Below are 19,900 nucleotides of genomic sequence, written 5' to 3' on the forward strand. Positions count from 1 at the left end.
TTCCCAGGTGATGCCGGTGCTGCCGGGCTGCAAACGGACTTGGAGAATCACCGCATTCGGCCACCTCGCCTCCGGACGAGAAGGCTGGGGTGGACTTTTCAGGTAGGACACGGTCACTGCCACCTGCACTCACAAAGCCCGAGATGGCATTGAGAAACACGTGGGTGAGGGAAAGGCCTCCGTGCCAGGACGACTGACGGGGGAGGCTGCGTGCAGCTGGATGCGAAGCTGGTGTCCGGGCTCAGAAGGGCACGGGATTGCCAGCAGTAGTTCTCAAGGCCAAGGTGGGGTTGCCACAGAGGGGACTCCAGTACCCGGCAGCCGTGGCGCGAGTGTCTACCTGGCCTGACTTTGCAGCAGAATTTGGGGCCTGGCTCTCTGACTCTCCCCAGGATCCTGTGACCAGCCCCCCCCTTTTTTTTAATTGAGGTGAAATTCGCATAACATGGAGGTAACCCATTTGGTGGCATTGAGTACATTCACCATGTTGTGAGACCACCACCGCTAAGTTCCAAAACATTTTTGTTCCAAAATAAAACCCAGACCCATTGAGCAGTTACTCCCCGTTCTCCTGCCGTCCCCTGGCAAACACCAGCATGTGTTTTGTTTCTGTGGGTTTACCTATTCTGAGTATTTCATCTGAATGGAATCGTACCATATGTGACCCCTTGTGACTAGCTTCTTTCACTTACAATAACGTTTTCAAGGTTCATCCACCTTGGAGCCCATATCCATTCTTCATTCCTTTTAATGGCTGAATAATAATCTGTGGCACGTCCATTCATCCACTGGTGGGCATTTGGCTGGTTTCCACCTTTTTGCTGTTGGGAATGATGCTGCTGTGAACTTTGTGTGTAAGGACTTGAGTATTTGTTCTCAGTTCTCTCGGGTACAAACCTAGGAGCGGAATTGCTGGGTAACATGGTAGCTGCACTGAACTCTTTGAGGACTCAGCAGACTGTTTTCCAGAGTGGCTGCACCATTTCAAGCTCCCACCAGCAGCCCATAAGGGTTCTAGCTGGTCCAAGTCCTCGTCAACATTGTTATTCTCTGTTTCTCTGATAACAGCTGTACTAGTGGGTGTGAAGTGGTGTCTCAGTGTGGTTTCGATGTGGATTTCTTAATGACTAGTGATTTTGTGCTTGTTGGCCATTCGTATAGCTCCTTTGGAGAACTGCCTTTGCTCATTTTATTTTTATTTATTTATTTATTTTTTTAAAGATTTTATTTATTTATTTGAGAGAGAGAATGAGATAGAGTATGAGAGGGGGGAGGGTCAGAGGGAGAAGCAGACTCCCCGCTGAGCAGGGAGCCCGATGCGGGACTCGATCCCGGGACTCCGGGATCATGACCTGAGCCGAAGGCAGTCGCTTAACCGACTGAGCCACCCAGGCGCCCTGCCTTTGCTCATTTTAAAGTCATTGTTTTTGATAAATTCCTTTTCTGCTGATAAATTCCTTTTCTGCCATGGTTAGTCAGAGCTGTTTCTATGTTTCTCCTGGTTGCAACCACGATAAAAATTGTGGCTGCTACACTTGTCCCCGTTCCATGGTCCCGGGCCACACTCCCACCTCCAACCAGCAAAGCGTCTCCACACATCACAGTGTGCAAATGGGCCAGGGTGCTTCCCAGACCCTGACGAGGGCACCTCCCAGCGCTCACCTGCCCACACGGCCCCTCTCACCACTGTAGGGAGCGGAGGGAGCCAGGGCCACGACACCCCCCCCCCCCCCCCCCGTTCAGACAATCACTAAGTTCCTGTGGAACACGCAGGAGCCCGCATAGTGTCTACAGGGAGAGGCTGTCAGCAGAAGCACAAAGCCCACAGAGCCAGTGGTGAGAGGAGCTGGAGCAGGAAGTTAGGGAGGCAAACAAAGCTTCTAAATCTGTGCATCACTCAGGGGCTAAGACTGGAAAGCTTCCAGAAGGTGGCCTGGGTCACGTGGGTGGGCAGGGAAGGGGTGGGTAGTGGGCAGCCAGCTGTGAAGCCTCTCAGGCATCCTCTGGTCTTCCCAGGATCATTCTGGTCGGCTGATTCCCCTTCAAAACAAGCAGTCGCAAGTCCGGCTGATTCATAACTTAGTTTAATCCTTTGTGGGGTGCACCCTGGGCAGTGAGGAACCTCCATCTGCCCCAGAGGGTCTGGCGACCATGGAGGAGAGTGGTCTCTTCTGGCTGCTGGCCCTGCCTCCTGTTTGGGCGCCTAACTGACACCCACCTTCCCAATCAACAGCAGGCTGAGGGGCCCCGGCTCCCCTCCCCCTATGGCAGACTCCCTCTGGGCCTGACTTGTACCCCCTGCCTCCCTTCCTGCCGGGTCTCTCTGAGACGTCTTTGGATGCTGGCTTGCAGTCCTGGCCTGGCCCTTGTTCCAGACAGGTGGGCAGCTGGGCGAGCGCGGCTGTGCATCCGGGTGCTGGCAGGGGGTCACGGCCGAGTCTCAGGGTCCCGGGTCCCACCGGGAAATGTGCTCCTCAGCTGGAAAGGAAGCCGGACAGAACGAGGGTCAGTGGCAGCCTGGGCAGTCCTAGGATGGGGACCTTTCTGCAGTTGGTCCTGAAATGGCTATGCTCCCACGTGGAGCTCCAGATCTTTCCAGCAGGTGCCGCTGGGGGCGGGTTCTGGGCCACATTTCCCCTCTGTTCCCTGCCACAGTTCACCGGGCTCTAGGGAATCAGGGAGCACTGGTGAACCCAACAGGTCCCTAAGTAGCAGCTTTGGTGACAGGGGGAAAGGGACCGTGGAGAAATCCCTGGCCAGGCTGTTTTTCCAGTCCGCCGCATGGACGTGCTTCGTGAGGCTGGGCTTCTCTCTTTTCCCCGGGCCTCAGGGGCCTGCAGGCAGCTCAGAGCGCCGAGCAGGACTTCCCCGGCGGCCCTGCATGCTCAGACACTTTGCGGGTCTGTGACCTGGACATCCCAGCCCCTGGAGCGGGCCAGCAGGGACCAGAAGAGGGGAGCTGTGAGGGGGCCCTCACCAAACTGGCAGATGTAACGGTTTCGGGTTTTGCAGCGCTGGTCGTTCCAGTTGAAGGCGGCGGACGCCTGTAACTCCACACAGTTGCCGAACCTGCCAGGCCGAGATGCTGGGTGCTCAGCGTGGGGCAATGAAAGTAGGCTTCCATCTTCCACGCCAGCAGGCCCCCCTGTGTCTAAGAGCCCCGGCCCACAGATGGGGCCTCCAGGAGCCAGACCCACCCCCCAGCTCCCATGCCTGCTCCCCAGGCCTCAGCCGCTCTTCTCAAGAAGAGGGATGGAGGGACCGCTGAGGGGATGGTGGATGAAGCCTTCTGGAGTTCCCTCTCCTCTGTGTGAGCCTGTGGAGGCCGGGCTGTGCCTCAGCTCAGCACCGTGCCGCACCCAGCCGTGCCCAGACTTCCTGGGCACCGGGGGAGGCCCAGGCCCTCAGGGGACTCAGCCAGGCAGCGGGCTGGGTGGAGGGTCTTCAGTGGCATCTGAAGGCTCAGCCAAGGGCCCAGGTGAGAGAGGGAGCCCAGGGGAGGGAGGGCACCCCAGACTCACCCCTGGTTGTCAGGCTGCCCAAAAGCAAAACTGGTGAAGGACTGGTGCTCCCCCGTGGTCCAGCGGAAGGAGTCCTTGGTGGTCTTGTAGGTGAGCCCTGGGCCATGGCAACTAAGGTTGGTCCACCACCCAGGGCCCCACTCAGAGCCCAGGTTCCCTGAGAGGAGCGCCCTGAGCTTGGAGCCTGCCGCCTAATGCCCTTTCGGCTGCCAGCCCTTAACCCCCTTCCTAGCTCTTCCAGCCCCTGGTGACTCTCCCTCTCCCTCCCTTCCGTGCTCTCCCCAGGGAAGGAAGTTGCCAGTCCCCTTCTGGGCCCCCAGCCCCCACCGCACCCTTACTGTCTGCTGGTGGGTTTTCACTGCCCAGATTCCTGCACCCCCAACCAGCCAAGCACTCACCGATCCAGAAGTTCCTGGTCTCAAAGTCACTGTCAGTCACCTCGTTGGTGGTCTCCAGGCGGCCCAGGTAGAAGGCGAGGATGTCCTGCACTTTCTGGCTCTCGATCTGCGCTAGCACCCCGCCCTTTCCCTATAACCCCCACTCCAGGTCACACTGGTAGGGCCCCAGAGCTCAGGCCAGCCCGTCCCGCCCGTCCCACCACAGCCAGGGATGTCCTCTCCCCCACCCCACAGCCTCCTGCTTCGTAGCATCCCCTCCCTGCATCTTCTCTCTCTGGGCCCGGGCACCCTGCCCTGGGGAGGTTTTTGTTTCATGTGTTCAGTGTCCTGAATACATTGGAATCGGTTGCCAACATTAATACATCGAGAGATCCCAGCGAAAATCTGAATTTCTGATTCTCTTGAAAAATCCCAAGTTCTGGCCTCCCTGAACTCGGCTACCTGCCTGGCAGCCAGCAGCTAGAGCTGAATCAGGACGGCTCCTTAGAGGGGGGCTGAGCAGGGCCTCCCCCCCTGCGTCCCTCAGCTCATTCAGTGACCTCCTGGCTTCCATGGGCCTCTGAGTTTGTGACCCCTGCTTTAGAGTAATGACCAGAGTCAGGGCAGGAGAAATCGAAGGAACCATCTCTTAGTCCGAGGTCCCTCCATGAAGACCCTCGCTTGAGACCCTGGGGGTCCCTGGGAAGGCAGGGGTCCACCGTCACCTGGCATTTCATCTTGGCTCCATAGTAGGTGTCTGCCTCCGAAGACACCAGGAAGCAGTCTCCGTCGATCCTCAGGTCACAAGTGTGGAAGGGAAAGTGCACCTTGGCTGGGGACAGGGGAGCCTGACTATGCGTGGGGGGGACTCAGACCCATCACGCCTTCCACCCTGCCAGGGAGCTAAGCTCAAGAAGCCCCTTCTTCTGGCCACCCTCTCCAAGCTGGAGGGTGGGTGGGAGTTGGTGGCATGCTGGGGAATGTGTAACGTCCAGCTTGCTCTCTCGTAACAACAAAAAAAAGATTTGTGGCATTTGCCAATTTCTGTGGTGTGAATACCCCCACCGTGGCTGGTTTCAAGCTACCAAACGTGATGGGACTGAACAGGGAGTCAGGAAGAGATGTGGCCCGTGGGCTCCCGTGCGCCGGTCTGAGCCGGATGCAGCACCCTGGTGAGGGGCTCCCAGGGGGTGGCCTGGCTCATCATCGGGGGACCTCGGGGCAGGACTCACTGGCACACTGGGCTCCCCCATAGCCAACATCACAGACACAGGAACACTCCTCCTCCCGGAACCGGCCATGCACGCACCGCACGCTGCACCGCACTGCCCGGGGTGGGGTGGGGGTGGGGGGAGAGGACGGAGCTCAGCCCGCAGCCCCCGGACCCTGTGCTGCCCCTCACAGGCCTCGGAGTGTGGGGAATGGCCAACCGTGACAAGAAAGACCCTCAAGGATGGAACCCCAGCAGGGCTTCCAACTGCTGCTATGCTTGGTGTCCGATTTGATCTCCATCATAGAGAGAAGAAAATTGGGGTTTGGGGGGATGACCTGCCTGTGGTCACAGAGCTGGGAGGGGGAGAGCAGGACCAGAGTCTACTTCTAGATCCTGGTAATGTGCTCCTCCTGCCATCCCAGGGCCTAAGGGCCAAACCTGATTCTACTTTGAATCCCCTACACGGCTCAGGGTCCGGCAGGTGCTCAGGCTGGTGGTTGAATGACTACATGCGGTGTTCAGATCAGCAAGTACCTGGTCAGTAGCCACCCACTCCCTCAGGACTCTCTCCACACACTCTCAGCGGGTGCCACACGGCCCCTGGACACACCACGCTAGCATGTGTGTCCCTCCTCAGCCCTGTGGCTGCCTGCCTGGGCCCTGGCCCGGGCTTCACTCACGGGGCCCCCGGGCAGTTGTGACCTGGGGCTCCGGGTGCTCCTCACCTTGGCAGTATCTGCCTGTGTAGCCAGGGGGACAATGGCAGTGGCAGGTGCTGATGTTGAGATGGCCACGGTTCCGGCAGCTCATGCGACATGGGTTCCTGGGGACCTCTGGTCAGACGAGGGTGAACTCTGAGAGGGGGCCCTCCTTCAGGCAGGCCAGGCGGCTGCCTCCCCCAGTGCCAAGGGCCAGGGCTTCGAGGACAGTCCCAGTGGCTGCTGCCACCCTCCACGAGGCTCCCCACATCGAGCTGTCTTGCACCCCCTGCCCCAGCAGGAGGCAGGCAGGGTGGGGCGCTTACCACAGAGCCCCCCTGCGTGGTCCCAGGCTTTGAAGCAGCCGGAAACACTGGCCGTGCACAGCGAACACCAGGAGCCCTTCTTATAGGGGACGATTGTCTTCCCGTTTACCTCCCAGTTGCCTCTGTGAGAGCAAGCACCAGAGGGCTGTAAGGGCGGGGGGGGGGCCTTGCTGTCTGCCCCACCGGCCCCTTCAGCTCCGTCTGGCCCACCCAGGGAGTCAGGGAGCTGGGGGAGCTGGGGAGATGTCCTAGGAAAGGACAGATGGCCTCCAAACTAATACGAATACTCTGTTCTTCCACCGGGCAAAGCAGAATGGTGCTGCCAAGGAGGGGCCACATTCGGCTTGGCTGGAATCTCGGGGGCTGCCCACTTCCACACCCTCTCCCTTTCCTCCTTCCCTCTCCCCGTGAGGGTGCAGACCCAGGGGTGAAGGCCTTTGAGGGGGTGGCTGAGCGTTCTAGCCTGGGTGAAAGTATCCCCCAGCCCACAGCCCAGCGGTGGATGGCAGTGTGCTGCCGTGGTGGGGGCTCACCCGGGAGAGTAGGCGCAGACGAAGGCTTCCATCTCTGCCTGGGCCCCAGAGCACCGATGCCGCCCACAGCCCAGCTGGCTCGACGTGGCCCACACGAGCTGAGGAGACACGGTGGCTCAGAAACCCTATCACGGGGCCCCTCCCACTCCCAGTCTGGGGGCCGACAGCACTGATGATGCTTGCCTGGGGAGGGGAGACAGCCTGTGCCCCAAACGAGGCAGACAGAGCTCCCTCGGGGCCTCAGGAGCAGTGCTGTGCTGGGCAGAGCTATGAGGACAGGCAGGGATAGCCCAGGAAGGCTTTCTGGGTGGGGGGGGTGGAGAGGTTTGGATCAGCAGATACCTGAAGAAAGGAGAGAACTGTGGATGGGGGGGAGAGTGGCAAAAGAAAGTCTTGGACCTCAAAGGCCTTGCGACAGATCGCATACGTGGCTACAACCCTTCCCTCCTCCCTACAGCCCACTTTTAAACGTGCCTTTGCATTTCTTTGCAATAAGAGGAGGACTCTCTTTTCCAACCTTGAATCATGCTGGGCCCGTGGTTTGCAGTGGCCAACAGAATGCAGCAGAAGTGATATGGAGCTGGGGGCGCCTGCGTGGCTCAGTCGGTTAAGCGTCCGACTCTCGGTTTCGGCTCAGGTCATGATCTCAAGGTTGTGAGATCGAGCCCTGTGTCAGGCTCCAGGCTCAGGGCAGAGTCCGCTTGGGATTCTCTGGTTCTCCTTCTGCCCCTCCCGCAGCTTTGTGTGTGTGTGTGTGTGTGTGTGTGTGTGTACACACGCGCGTGCGTGTGTGCTCTCTCTCTCAAATAAATAAAATAAAGTCATTTTTAAAAAATGATATTGAGCTGGTTTTGAACCTAGGCCTGGAGACCCCACAGGCAGAGGTGAGCCAGCTGAGGTGAGCCCACTAGACAGCCCACTCCCAGCCCACACAGTGGCTGACCACACTCGCTCATGGGCCCAGCAAAGACCAGAAGAACCTCCCCACTGGGCCCAGCCCAAATTGCCAACCTACAGAATCATAGGATGCTAAACTTTGGGGTAGTGTGTCATGCAACAAAAGCTAACAGGTACAGGTCTCTGATAGTATTCAACACTTGGACTGAAAATCTTAAAATCAGGGACAGCTTGGAAACAGCATAGTCAATACAGGGGAATGGTTAGGCGAACTCTTGCAGTGTTCAAAAGGACAGCTGTGAAGTAGGGAGACACGGACAGACGTACTCAGTCATTGGAGAACATACATTCTCTTTAGGAATGCATGAAACTTTTGCAAACATTGACCCCTCACTTAACCACAAAGCAAGATTCAAGAAAAACCAAAGGAACAATATCCCATGGGCTGCATTCTATAAATTCAACGCAATAAAATCTCAAGCAAATAACTTGGAAGTAAGGAAAGGTTGGGGCGCCTGGGTGGCTCAGTTGGTTAAGCATCTGACTCTTAATTTCATCTCAGGTCATGATCTCAGGGTCTTGGGATCAAGCCCCATGTCAGGCTCTGCACTCAGCGGGGAGTCTGCTGGAGAATTTCTCTCTCCCTCTGCCCCCCCCCAAATAATAATAAAAAAAAGAAGTAAAGGGGAACCTGGGTGGCTTAGTCAGTTAAGCATTTGCCTTAGGCTCAGGTCATGATCCCAGGGTCCTGGGATCGAATATAAAAAAATAATAGAGTAAACTGAATAAAGTAAAAGAAAGTAAATAATGGGGGCACCCCGTTAAAATACATAAACTTAAAAAAAGTAAGTAAATAATAAAGATAAGAGCAGAAATTTTAAAAAAAGAAAAAAGAGGATAAAAACAAACAAAAGCTGATTTGTTAAAATAGATACATCTCTGGGAAGACTGGTAAAGAATGAAAGAGAGAACGTGGAAATAAACAAAGCTGATAATTTTAAAAGGACCTAGCTACAGACACAGGAAATTTTTTTTTTAGATTTTATTTATTTATTTATTTATTTATTTATTTTATTAAAAAAAAGAACATAAAAAAATAATAAACTGAATAAAGTAGGAGAAAGTAAATAATTTTTAGAGACCCCTTCCCGCTGGTCCGAGAGAGAGCAAGAGAGCGAGCAAGATCACACAAGCAGGGGGAGCGGCAGGCAGAGGGAGAAGCAGGCTCCTAGCTGATCAGGGAGCCCGATGCGGAACTCGATCCCAGGACCCTGGGATCATGACCTGAGCCAAAGGCAGATGCTTAACTGACTGAGTCACCCAGGTGTCCCAGGAAATATTTTTTTAAATCCCTGTTTAATCCTAGTTTTTTTTTAAATTTTTTATTTATTTATTTATTTATTTGAGAGAGAGAGAGAGAGAGAGAGCAAGCAGGGGGAAGAGCAGAGGGAGAGGAAAAATCCCAAGCAGACCCTGTGCTGAGCCCAGAGCTCAACCCGGGGCTCTATCTCACAACCCCGAGATCATGACCTGAGCTGAAACCAAGAATCGGACGCTTAACTGACGTTCTGCTCTCATTTTTATTATTTACTTTCTGTTTTTTAAATTTTATTTATTTTTCTTAGTAATCTAAGAAACATGGGGCTCGAACTCATGACCATGAGATCAAGAGTCGCATGCTCCACTGTCTAAGTGAACCAGGCACCCCCATTATTTACTTTCTCCTACTTTATTCAGTTTATTATTTTTTTATGTTCTTTTTTTTATTTTTTAAAGATTTATATTTATTTATTTGAGAGAGGGAGAGCAACAGAGGTAGCGAGAGAGAGTATGAGCAGGGAGAAGAGGGAGAAGCAGGCTCCCCACCGAGCAGGGAGCCCGACGCGGGGCTCGATCCCAGGAGCCTGGGATCATGACCTGAGCCGAAAGCAGATGCTTAACGACTGAGCCACCCAGGCGCCCCTAGTTGCTGGTTTTTTCTTAAGAGATGAGAACAAATAAAGTTAAACATTTTCTAAATGTAGGTGGTGGGTAAAAGGGAGTCCATTACTAGATTTACGTTTGAAATAGTTCATACTTAGAGTTGAAAAAAGGAAAAGTCTACAGATCGTTGGAAGAGTAGCCACCAATGTGAAGACGGCCCGTCGCCCTTCTGAGCCGACCCTGGGGGCCCGGGGGCCGGCCTACAGCCTCACCTGAGTGTAGTGGGCGCAGGTGGTGTTGCGGGCACACTCGGCTGCCGCGTGGCTGTACCAACCCCCCTCTGCGAACCACAGGCCCACCACGCCGACGAAAGACGCCGAGCCCGCGGGCAGCAGCTGCACGTTCCAGCCCACCTGCTGCGGGGCCCGAGGTGCTGACGCGGGGTTCCGGGCTGGGGCACCGCAGACGGCCGCCCTGGCCTGAGCCCATCGGGCCAGGCTGTCACTCCAGTCCTGGGGGCCGCACAAATAGAGATGTCAGCGGGGACCTTTGGGCCATGCCTTAGTGATCCCACTCCCTCCCCCACCCCCGGGTGTGGGGTTCATGCCGAGAGCACTGGACGGGGAGTCTTGTTTCGCCCACTTCACCCCGGGGCCAGGGAAGGTCAGACCGGACCTGCAAGGAGCTCTCGGAGATGTGTTGGTAAAAGCACCAGCGAGGTCTGGGCACCTGACCCGGAGCCTGGCTCAGGCGGGACTGAGAGCTTCCGTCCTCCTGACCCCAGTGTGGGCACCCTTCGGCCCTGCCCTAGGCACCACCCCAGAGGGGGATGGGTATTCCTGAGCTGTGCCAGCCTGGGTGATGGGATGGGCTTCTGTGGTAGATTTTTCTGTCTGGTAATGTGAGCCCGGGGCAGGGCCCAAGCCATTCAAACTGGTTTTGTGTTTGCCGTAAGGTACAACTGGCTCTAGCCATTGTCAGGAAGGCTTGGTTGCTTCCATCTGGCTTTTCGTTGATGCAAAAGGGCCTTAGCAGGCAGGCTGCTTTGTCTTGTCCTCCCCACCCACCTGGCCTTGCGTGGGGTGCCAACGGGGAAGCAGGACCAGAGAGGCTCCTGGCCTCAGGGCTTTGGCCCCAGCCAGCACCGTTCCCTGGAGTGGCCCTGATCTTCTCTCCCCACCCACACACCAGCAGACTTGCCCTTATACCCCCACGGCCAGCCAGTCATCCCCCTCCTTAAATCAGGGGCTCAGCAATCAAGAAGACTTGGGTCACCCCATCACCATGCCCTGGGCCAGCCCAGCCACCTCACCCCAGCTGTGTGGCCTCTAGCAGTCCCCTAATCTCCATGAGACTCAGCATCCTCATCTGTGAAATGGGGACAGTAAGGTACCTGGAGGGTAAGATTGTCGTGGAGATTCAAAGGGTACAGGGGGCAGAGTGCTGTGCTCACGGCCTGACCCACCGTGGGCTGGATGGCTGTTCTGATTTTACCTCTGATGAGGACTGGAGCAGTGGGGACTGCTTGGGGGGGCCCCTTGGCAGCCCTGCACCACCCTAAGAGGCTTAGCCTCCACTGGGTAAAAGCCCTAGAGGCTCGCAGAGGTGAGAGAGGCTGAGTGGTGAGGCTCCATTCTCATCTCATCTTTTATGAAATGCTGATTTCTAAGACTTTGGCCAAAGGCGCATGAAAATCAGCGACACCGATGACCCAATGAGCGGGAGCACCTCCACGCCAGGGACTTGAGCTGGGAGCATGAGGCATGGGCAGTGGGAGCCAGGACCTGGGCCTGAAGAGGGGCAGAACTTCTACAGAGCAGAGAAAGGGGGAGAAGCGACCCCTTCCCGCTGGCCCGCCCCACCCCCACCTCCTGGGAAACTGACCCGAGAGCTCTCAAGGTCACCACCACTGAGCCAGCCTGGAGGAGTTTATGGGAGGCAGCCATGGGGAACCCTGCCCACCCCCACACTATCCTGCCCTCACCCCCGGGGCCTGTTAGCATGTGCTGGGCAGTGTTTCTGGGCCCTTGGATGATACCACCGACTCTGCACGTCCTACCCCAGCCCCCAGAGAAGGAGCAGGGACCTTGGAGGGGCCCCTCCTAGTCACCCAGATAAACCCTGAAGAAGCACTGGGTCCTGATCACACTCAAGCCCCCTCCCTCAAGCAGGATGCTTCTCCCTCCCAGTCTTCTGCCCCTCTGATCTTGCTGGGACTCCTTTGTGGAGCTTCTCTTTCCTGCGGGGCTTCTTCCATGTCTTCTGGTCTCCAGGGCAACGGGATGGGATGTGAGGAAAGGCCAAAGGACTGCCCTTCTGGGAAGCAGGCCGCTGCGGAGCCCTAGCAACCAGGCATGGTCCCCCCAGTGGGCAGGGTGACTGGCTGCCCCCTGCCCTGCCCAGGCGGCTGCCACCAGCGTGGCCTCCTGAGCCCTCTCCAGGGTTGCCCCTCCAGCTACCCCCTGGGCGGGCCTGCCTCGGGGTACTCACCATTCTCTGCATGTTGGCTGCGGGGGGGTGCACCCGGCTGCGCAGACGGTTATGTACGGAGAGGAGCAGGAACGCCTCCTTACTGCTCAGGGCTGGGGCGGGAGACACGGCCGGGCCCCTGTACAGCAGGACCTGGGCTCCCCCCGGGTGACCCTGGCTGATGGGGTGGGGGTCGCCATGGCAAGCTCAGAGGGCAGCCCTGCCCTTAGTGAACAAGAGCTGATGTGGCATGGGGGGGTGGGGGGGCCTACGGGAGACAGAGAGCTGAGGGGCTGGGAGAGAGGCAGGTGTACAGGGACCCTTGAGCTGGGGCCTGGGCTAACAGGAGAGAGAGGGGGCCACGGGCTGCGTGTGTGGAGGAGGCAGTCCTGGGGCCCCCAGCTACAGACTCTGGGCTGGTATTCCTCCTTGACCCCCAAGCCTGGGTCCACTCCCCTTCATTCTTCCTGCTCCCCAGTCCCAGCCTCCCCCATCCATCTTGGTTCCCTGGGCTACCAGGTGGCGGGGGCGGGGGGGCTCTTTAAACCACACTAGCCTGCCCAGAGCTCAGGCCTGGGCACTGGCTTCCAGAAGGCCCCTGGCACCGATCTGCGGTGCTCATAGCTGTTCCGCGTCGTTCCTCACCCAGGGGCCCCTTACCTCCAGGAGTTGGAGCCTGATCCTCCTGCAGCGGGAGTAGCCGCGCCTCTGTCCAGGCCGTGCCAAGGAGGGCCAGGAGCACGGGCAGGAGGCCGGGCCGGTGGCCCCCCAGCCTGGCGGAGGGCTCTGGCCACGGCATGGGCCTGTTGGGCGCTCCGGGTGTGGCCTGGCTCAGCCGTCCAGCTTGCTTCCCAGGCTAGACAGAACTACTCACAATCTCAAGGAGGCAGGCTGGACTGGCAGACAAAAGGGGGAGGCTGGTGTGAATAATCGGTGTATCCAAAAAGCCTCCCGTTGACACTGGCATGAAGAGACAGCCAGCTCCAATCCCAGGGCTCCCTCCCTCCTCCAGCCGAGGGCCTGGCCGGCAGCCCTGCCCACAACAACCAACCGAGCAGTGTGCACTGACCCTGTGGCCCCTGCTAATCATTGCAGGATTATTAGAGCCCTCGGGGAGCCCTGGGAGACCCTGCTGATTGGCCCACAGACATTCCAGGGCGGTGGATTAGCAAATGATGGCCGTGCCCTGGCTGGGACAGTGACCTTCAGGCCCACCGGCAGCTTCTAGGCCCAGTCCCAGGCCCAGGCCCAGGCTCAGGCCCAGGCCTGGGGCAGGCAGGCAGGAACTGGGCAAGACCCCAGGGGAGTTCTTCCCTTTCTTGGGAAGCTTGTCCCAGCCCCCAGCCATGAATTAAACATAGGCAGATGGTAACCACATACCAGGCAGGTACCACCGGTGGGTGGGGGCCCTGGGGGGTTGGGTTTGTAGGGGAATGGGCTAGGGCTGCACCTATAGGAGGAAAAGAGTGCCTTAGGACTCTGGGCAGTATCCGTCTGGGCAGTGTGGGGGGCTGGGCCCCAGCCCCAGGGGACCTGCCTCCCCCACATGTCTGCAGGCCAGGAGAGGGCCAGGCGAGCAGAGGAGAGCACGTGATTTCCTTGGCTGACTGGAGTCCTGCTGGGAGCAAGTCGGACTCTAGACAATCAGGCAGCACATTGCTGTGATGCTTTGGGGCCTGGCTGAGGCCTACACGATCCGATCCCACCAGAATACAATGAAACAGACCTGCACCGTGGCCCATGATTCCTAAAAAAGATGAGGCTATCCTGCAGGCCATCGCCAAATGCTCACACCCCCCACCCCGCACCTCAGGGCAGATCAAAGGTTACTCACCCACCACAAAGGATAGCCTCAGAAAACAACTCCTTCCTCCTTCTGGAGTTTGTGTGACCCCTGACCTCTAGGCCAGCACCCTCTCAGAGCCAGGTGTCACCTACCAGGAAACTGCTGAGATGCAAGTGGGCTTGGCTTTCTGGGGAGAAACAGATGGAAAGTGGATATTGTCATGGGATTGGGGGATGGGGCGGGGGTGGGGCCAGGCATAAGGACCCCTAAGCTGGCCTGGGGTTGTGTGTCCCCCCACACAATACCCCAGGGCCTTGGGAGTTTCTTCTCCCTCCAACGGATGGCCAATTTCAGATTCATCCTGCCTGGGTCCTAGCAGTGCTTAATAACAGTGACCTTTCTCTGCAGAGTTCACAAAGCACGCACGTGGCTTCACCAAATTGTCGCAACGACCCTGGGCATAGCAGAGATGCTGTGCCCATTTTGTAGATGAGGAAGCTGGGCTCGCTGTGTCTAAGGGACTTGCCTCAGGTCGCCAGGCGAACACAGGGTGTGTCCCAGCTAATTCAGGCTTTCTGTCTTCACATTCCTAGACACTGGTGCAAATCTGCTTTCACGTACGTCGTGGCCCTAGGAGTTCTCTATCCCTCTCTCTCTGCCCTTCCCGTTCATGCCCTCTCTCTAAAATAAGAAGGAAGAAAGAAATCTTAAAAAAAATAAAAAAGGTAGCTCACTGAGCTCATACAATTTTGCTGAGCTCCCAGGCACAACCTGGAATAAATTTACATCAAGCCCAGGTCCTTAGTAAACAGGTCATGATAAGCTCAGTTAAAAAGCATTAGCCCTAGTGGCACTTGGGGACTCGAGCCCAGCTTTTGTCATAAGCATCTGCTGAACAGACCCTTTGCTCCTCGAGCTTCATGACTCTCATTCCTTTTGGATCACTCAGTGTTGCTCATCCCGCCACAGTCTCCCACCCCCTTGGTGCCAGGCCATGCAGCGCACCTTGCAAGAGTAAGAAAAGCAGCTGTTGTGCTCTGAAAATTGTGCTCTGAGCCAAGTGTTTTATCCACATTATTTGAGTCTTGCCAAAAAAAAAGAAAGAAAGAAAGAAAGAAAGAAAGAAAGAAAGAAAGAAAGAAAGAAAGAAAGAAAGAAAGAAAAGGTGTCATTGCCCATTTTACAAGCAAGTAGATAGAGGCTACGATGAATAATTTTATGTGTCAACATGGCTAGGGCAGGGTGCCCAGAAGTTTGGTCAAGCACGAGTCTGGCTATTCTTGTGAAAGTATTCTCTAGATGTGATTAACATTGAAACCAGTAGACTGATTAAAGCAGATCACCCACTATAACGTGGGTGGGGCTCATGCATTCACTTCAAGGTCTTAAGAAAAGGACTAAGGTCTCCAGAGGAAAAAGGAATTATGCCCCCTCGACATCATGAGACCTCGACATCAATGATTCCTGGGGTTCCCACCCTGCCTGCCTGCCCTGCAATTTCAGACTTGCCAGGCACCAAATCCTTAAGATAAATCTCTCTGTATATACACACATCCTATATGGTCTTCTCTCTCGTTCTCTGTAGTCTCTCTGGGTGACAACTACAGCGGGGGCTCGGGAAAGGTAACGTGTCGGTGTCATACTCCAAGGGGGAGGCAGTGCGGGCATTCGGACCCAGGCCAGGTCAGCTCCAAAGTCATGTTCTTAACCAAACAGGACAACAGCCCTTCCACCCTGGACTCTGGGGGACTGAGTCAGATGATGCCCCAGATCCAAGTGTCTGAGGTGCCTAACTCCACAGACCCCTCCAGGTGAGGACAGCGGGAGGGAAAGGGCACATCCCTTTTATCAAGGCTGCCCAAAGGAGCCTCTCCTCAGCCCCTCCTGAGTCACGGGGGCCACATGGGGTGTCACCTCTCAGGGGGAGATTTGATTAGTCTGATTTGGGTTTCTAGTTCATCCTGACAACCCACACTCCAGATGCAGGGCTGGGAGGCCCCAGGAAACTTCATTGGTATGTCACAGCGCCACCTACTGGTCCGTTGGAGGGCCAGCTGCAGTAACCGAATGCCCCCTGCCCTCTGAGGCCAGGACCTTATCCCCATTTTACAGATTGGCAAACAGAGCTTTTGCTCGCCACTTTCCCCCATTCGCTCCATCATGTGATAGATGCCAGGCATGATGCCAGATGCTGGGGGTTCAGAGAAGCCAGTCCTCCTCAGAGGGATTGACAGACGAGTAGGGGAAAAAACCAGTAAAGACAGAGGTGGAAAAGAGTAGAGTGGGCACACCAAAGGGAGGCCAGTTGTCGTGGGAAGGAAAGGCTTCACCGAGGAGATGCTGGTGATGGTGCGCTGAGGTTTTGAAATTCTGGAGGCGTCTGCCAGGCTGATGGGAGGGGCCGCGGGGGATCATTTGATTCTCAAGTCAGGACTCTTCCCCAAGCACAGAAGGACAGGGGCCGGAAAGGACATCTTAGCGAGCAAAAGATGTGTTTGGCGGAGTGGGACTTGAGAGCAGGGTGTGCGATGGGATCAGTCGCACACGGGGGGCAAATGGGTCAGGATTCGGGCCCCAGCCTCGCACACAGTTGGCCCCAGAGCCACCTGGGGCACCTCTGCCGGTCCCACCATGGAGACCGTGCTCCGCCACGCTGAGGAGTCTGAACACGTCTCCCCAACAACGGGGAGTCCCGAGGAGCTGTTAGGTTAAGCCAGTGAGTAAAATGATCTGACGTGCTTGGGAAAGACAACCCTGCAGAGTGAGGATGGGGTGACACCAGAAGCAGGGATCATCCTTTTAGGGATGATCATCGCAGCAAGGGATGCCAACTCTCTGACCTCCAGCAGCGGGGGTGGGGAACGAGAGGCCAGGAGAGATGAGAGATCTGGGGACACAGACTCGGTTGAGCTGGGTGATGAACTAGAGGTACAGAGAGAAGCCAGTGGGGTGACCAGACGACTCCCCGGTTTGGGGCTCGGTTGACGGTTCGTGGATGTGAAATAAAAGGAGACTTGGAAGACAGGATGATGAGGTTGTTCCTGACGTGTTAGCCTGGGGGATTCCCACCTGTAGCTGCTGGAACATTGCTTGGATGAGCAGAATAAAGACCAGTGACTCCAAGCTGGCAGTGAGTGGAGAATTCCTCAAGGGGATGAGGCCGTGATGGCATCATTCCTACATGGCTACACCGTGGGAGACCCCCTACTTAAGCTGCACAAGGCGGCATACAAACCAGCCCAAGACCTGGTGCCTTCCACCGGCATTTTGTCTCGTGCTTCTGGGCCTGCGGTGACCGCGGTTTGGCTGGGCAGCCGATTTAGGCTGCAGGTCAGTGGGCTTTGCTTCAGGTCGGGGTCCCATCTGTTTCCCGTGTCTGTCACTCATGCCGCGTGATCCTCCGAGATACGGTGGCTACTCAGGGCACCATCTAATGATGACAGCAGCACCCAGGAGGGCTGATGACCACGCACGATTCGCCTGAAGGCCTCGGTCGCTCCACCTGCACACGGTGGCGGTTGCCTGGCTTTTAAAGCAAGGTCTCAGCATGGCTGACGCCAACCAACATGACCGGACGAGAGCTATGCTCCAAGCCGGTCATGCGCTGCAAGCTCATGAGGCAGACGAACGAGGAACTGAAAATGTCCAGTGTACCACAGCCAGGGAGCACCTCCCTGTTACCCTGTGCGCTCTTTTCTCGCTCCCTGTCCCCAGCCTCAAATGGCCTCCTGGCCACCTGCCCGGTGCTATAACGCAGCACCTTTGGGTTCATTTCCAGATCTTCCCCCAAGCTGTGTGATCTTGGAAACGTCATGTTCCTTCTGAGTCTACATCATCTGCTAAAACCTCACCTCCTGAGACTGTCATAAAGATTACATGGGATGATGTGTAAGAAACACCTTGTCCTGCTCAGGGACCAGCGAAAGTCCTCCCTAACCCACAGATCTCTCAACAACTACCATGTGTCCTGCGGACTCTTAAACAGGTGGCATCCAGTGGTTTCGAGGCACAAGAGAAGTTGCTGGAAGTCTCTGGAGAAGTACTGATCAGATCTCCAGTCCTGTTGATTCCAATTCACGTGGAGGGGATTGCTTTAGGTGCCCCAGATGATTCTAAGGCACCCCCACTGGCGTCTAGCACATGCTCAGCACCTACTTGACTAGTTCACCGGTTTCGTGGGTTAAAGACTCAGGTGTGAGTCCTCGTAACCTTCGGAAGGAGGAAGGGAGGCCCTCCGTCCCCAGCCAGGCCACCGCCGCATGGACGGTGCTGTAGTGCCTGCCCGTGTCTGCTGTCCCTGGGTGTCCAGAGTCTGTTTCACAGTCTGCTAACACAGACGCGAACGGTTTTATGTACCACGTTTAGCCTCTGTGATGGCAAATACGACACACAGCCACCAGAGATGAAGAACGTGTCACAAGTAGCCACGGCCAGAGTAATGAACATGTCTGTTTATTCACTTACAAACCTAGTAGCATGAAAAGAACATCTTAATTAAAATCCGGTTTGATAGAAATATAGGGCACGATGTTACTACCGCCTTCATGGACTCAGAAATGCTAGTCGCTCTGGGTGCCTAAGATCAGCAGGGCTCCTGAGAAAGATCCCATCCCCTAAAGTGCCCCAAACGTCCTCAGTACCTCGTGCTGTCGCCACGCAGGGACAGGAAGGGGCTGAGGGAACTGCACACTTACAAAGGTAAATAAGGAGTTACGTCCCTGTACAATCATTACAATGGCATTTCCCAGATCCCAAGAGTAGACCCGAGAGTGAAGGGTGAACTGTTCTGCTAGAAACCCTTTGATTGAAACGAGCTGCAGAAAGGCGTTTGATCTGGGGACAGGAGGCTCTGGGGGGAGGATGGGCACCCATCCCCCATGGAGAATGAGTGAAGTTACTTTCTTTTTCTCTTTCCTGTCTACACCCACCATTGGGTGTAGAGACATTCTGGGGTAAGGCACGAGAACCCGGCTTGGAGAAGAGAGGTGCTCCCAGCTGCAGTTCTTGGTGTACAAAGGATCAAAAGATCCTGGCACAGATCTTTTGAAAGAGATGCCGGAAATACCTTCCCCACCCCTTGTAATTTCTGTCCTTGAGAGACAGAAAACCAACAAGGCAGAAGGTTTGCAAAGGTGAATCCAAACATCAAGCGAATAAAGTCCTACCAGGACATGTGTAATTGTGCATGGGATGCTCTGTTCTGTGAAGTATCTATAGTACAGGAAACCACTGTGACCTTTCTCAGACAAGGAGTAGCCAAAAAAGATTAAAATATTCCATCCTCTTGAAGAATAGTGCAGTTGGTGGGTATGAGAGCCTACAAAGTACAAGAATCAACGTTGACAATAAAAGGAGGCTTTGGACTTTGCAGAGAAGAACAGCAGTGGTGGTTGAGGGCAGCAGGGAGAAATCTGCACGGCTTGTTCAGCACTCACTGCTTGTCCACAGAGTGGGATGAACGCCTTAATGATCACTTTACTTCACCCACCGTTTCCTACAGACAGTGAGGTTTCTCCCAAATTCATAAGCCTGCAAATGGCATAGGTCAAGCTGCTCATCAGGAAAGCCTGTGGAGGTTTCCTCCCCAAATTGCCACGTCTGGGCATCAGGAAAAGACTTCCCCAGGAATACACCTCAGATGAGTTCGTCTATCTCCTCTTCTTTATGGGCAGTCAGGTGACACCAAGCTCTCGGCCATTAGCCAAAACATGAAAGTATTTCTCTAGCACAGAAGCCCGGAACGTCTTAAACTTTCACGTATCAGACTAGCCAGAGACGGACTTTCTGTCCTCAGGCAGCCAGAACTCATCTGCCGTGTATCGTGTGAGTTAACTGGCGCTCGCGTCTGGGGTAGAAAGTATGCAGCTCGGGGGCTGGCGTGGTGCCACAGGGGTCCCCGGAGCTTTCTTGCCACTCGCGAATGGAAGAAGCTCTCTCTTTGTGCACTGCCGAATCCCATCGCCCAGCACGGTGCCTGGCCAAAAGAGGCCATAAGGAAACAAGATGGGCTTGTGTGGCGAGGGGGGCCTGAATTCAACGAACGGGAAACGGGAGTGTGGCGCAAACTGCAGGGGCCGCTGTACCCTCCGAACGCTCTCCATTCCAAGAGCGAGTGACTGGACGACGCGCCAAGCAGGGCTGCACGTGCTGGGAACGC

At 55.9% G+C, this 19,900-nt stretch overlaps 1 protein-coding gene across 4 annotated transcripts; it reads right to left on the reverse strand.

Moving 5' to 3' along the window:
* Positions 1-1,747: 1,747 nt before the first annotated feature.
* LOC116644715 (C-type lectin domain family 18 member A-like) lies at positions 1,748-13,315 on the reverse strand. 4 transcript variants are annotated; one of them, XM_032424507.1, is made up of 13 exons: positions 13,027-13,315; positions 12,618-12,853; positions 11,979-12,070; positions 9,761-10,000; positions 6,669-6,766; positions 6,136-6,257; positions 5,837-5,944; positions 5,131-5,223; positions 4,624-4,730; positions 3,920-4,049; positions 3,522-3,618; positions 2,978-3,069; positions 1,748-2,478 (listed from the first exon to the last, which is right to left on the reverse strand). In XM_032424507.1, exons 2-13 carry the CDS (start codon positions 12,754-12,756, stop codon positions 2,441-2,443), a joined length of 1,356 nt encoding a protein of 451 aa, XP_032280398.1. In that variant the 5' UTR covers positions 12,757-12,853; positions 13,027-13,315; the 3' UTR covers positions 1,748-2,440. The 4 variants fall into 4 exon arrangements, with proteins under 4 accessions (XP_032280398.1, XP_032280400.1, XP_032280399.1 ...); XM_032424509.1 differs by lacking the exon at positions 13,027-13,315 and having other exon boundaries at positions 3,920-4,025; positions 12,618-13,016; XM_032424508.1 differs by lacking the exon at positions 13,027-13,315 and having other exon boundaries at positions 3,920-4,043; positions 12,618-13,016.
* Between the last annotated feature and the right edge of the window lie 6,585 nt (positions 13,316-19,900).

Source organism: Phoca vitulina, unplaced genomic scaffold, assembly GCF_004348235.1.
Source record: "Phoca vitulina isolate PV1807 unplaced genomic scaffold, GSC_HSeal_1.0 scaffold30, whole genome shotgun sequence".
Taxonomy (NCBI): domain Eukaryota; kingdom Metazoa; phylum Chordata; class Mammalia; order Carnivora; family Phocidae; genus Phoca; species Phoca vitulina.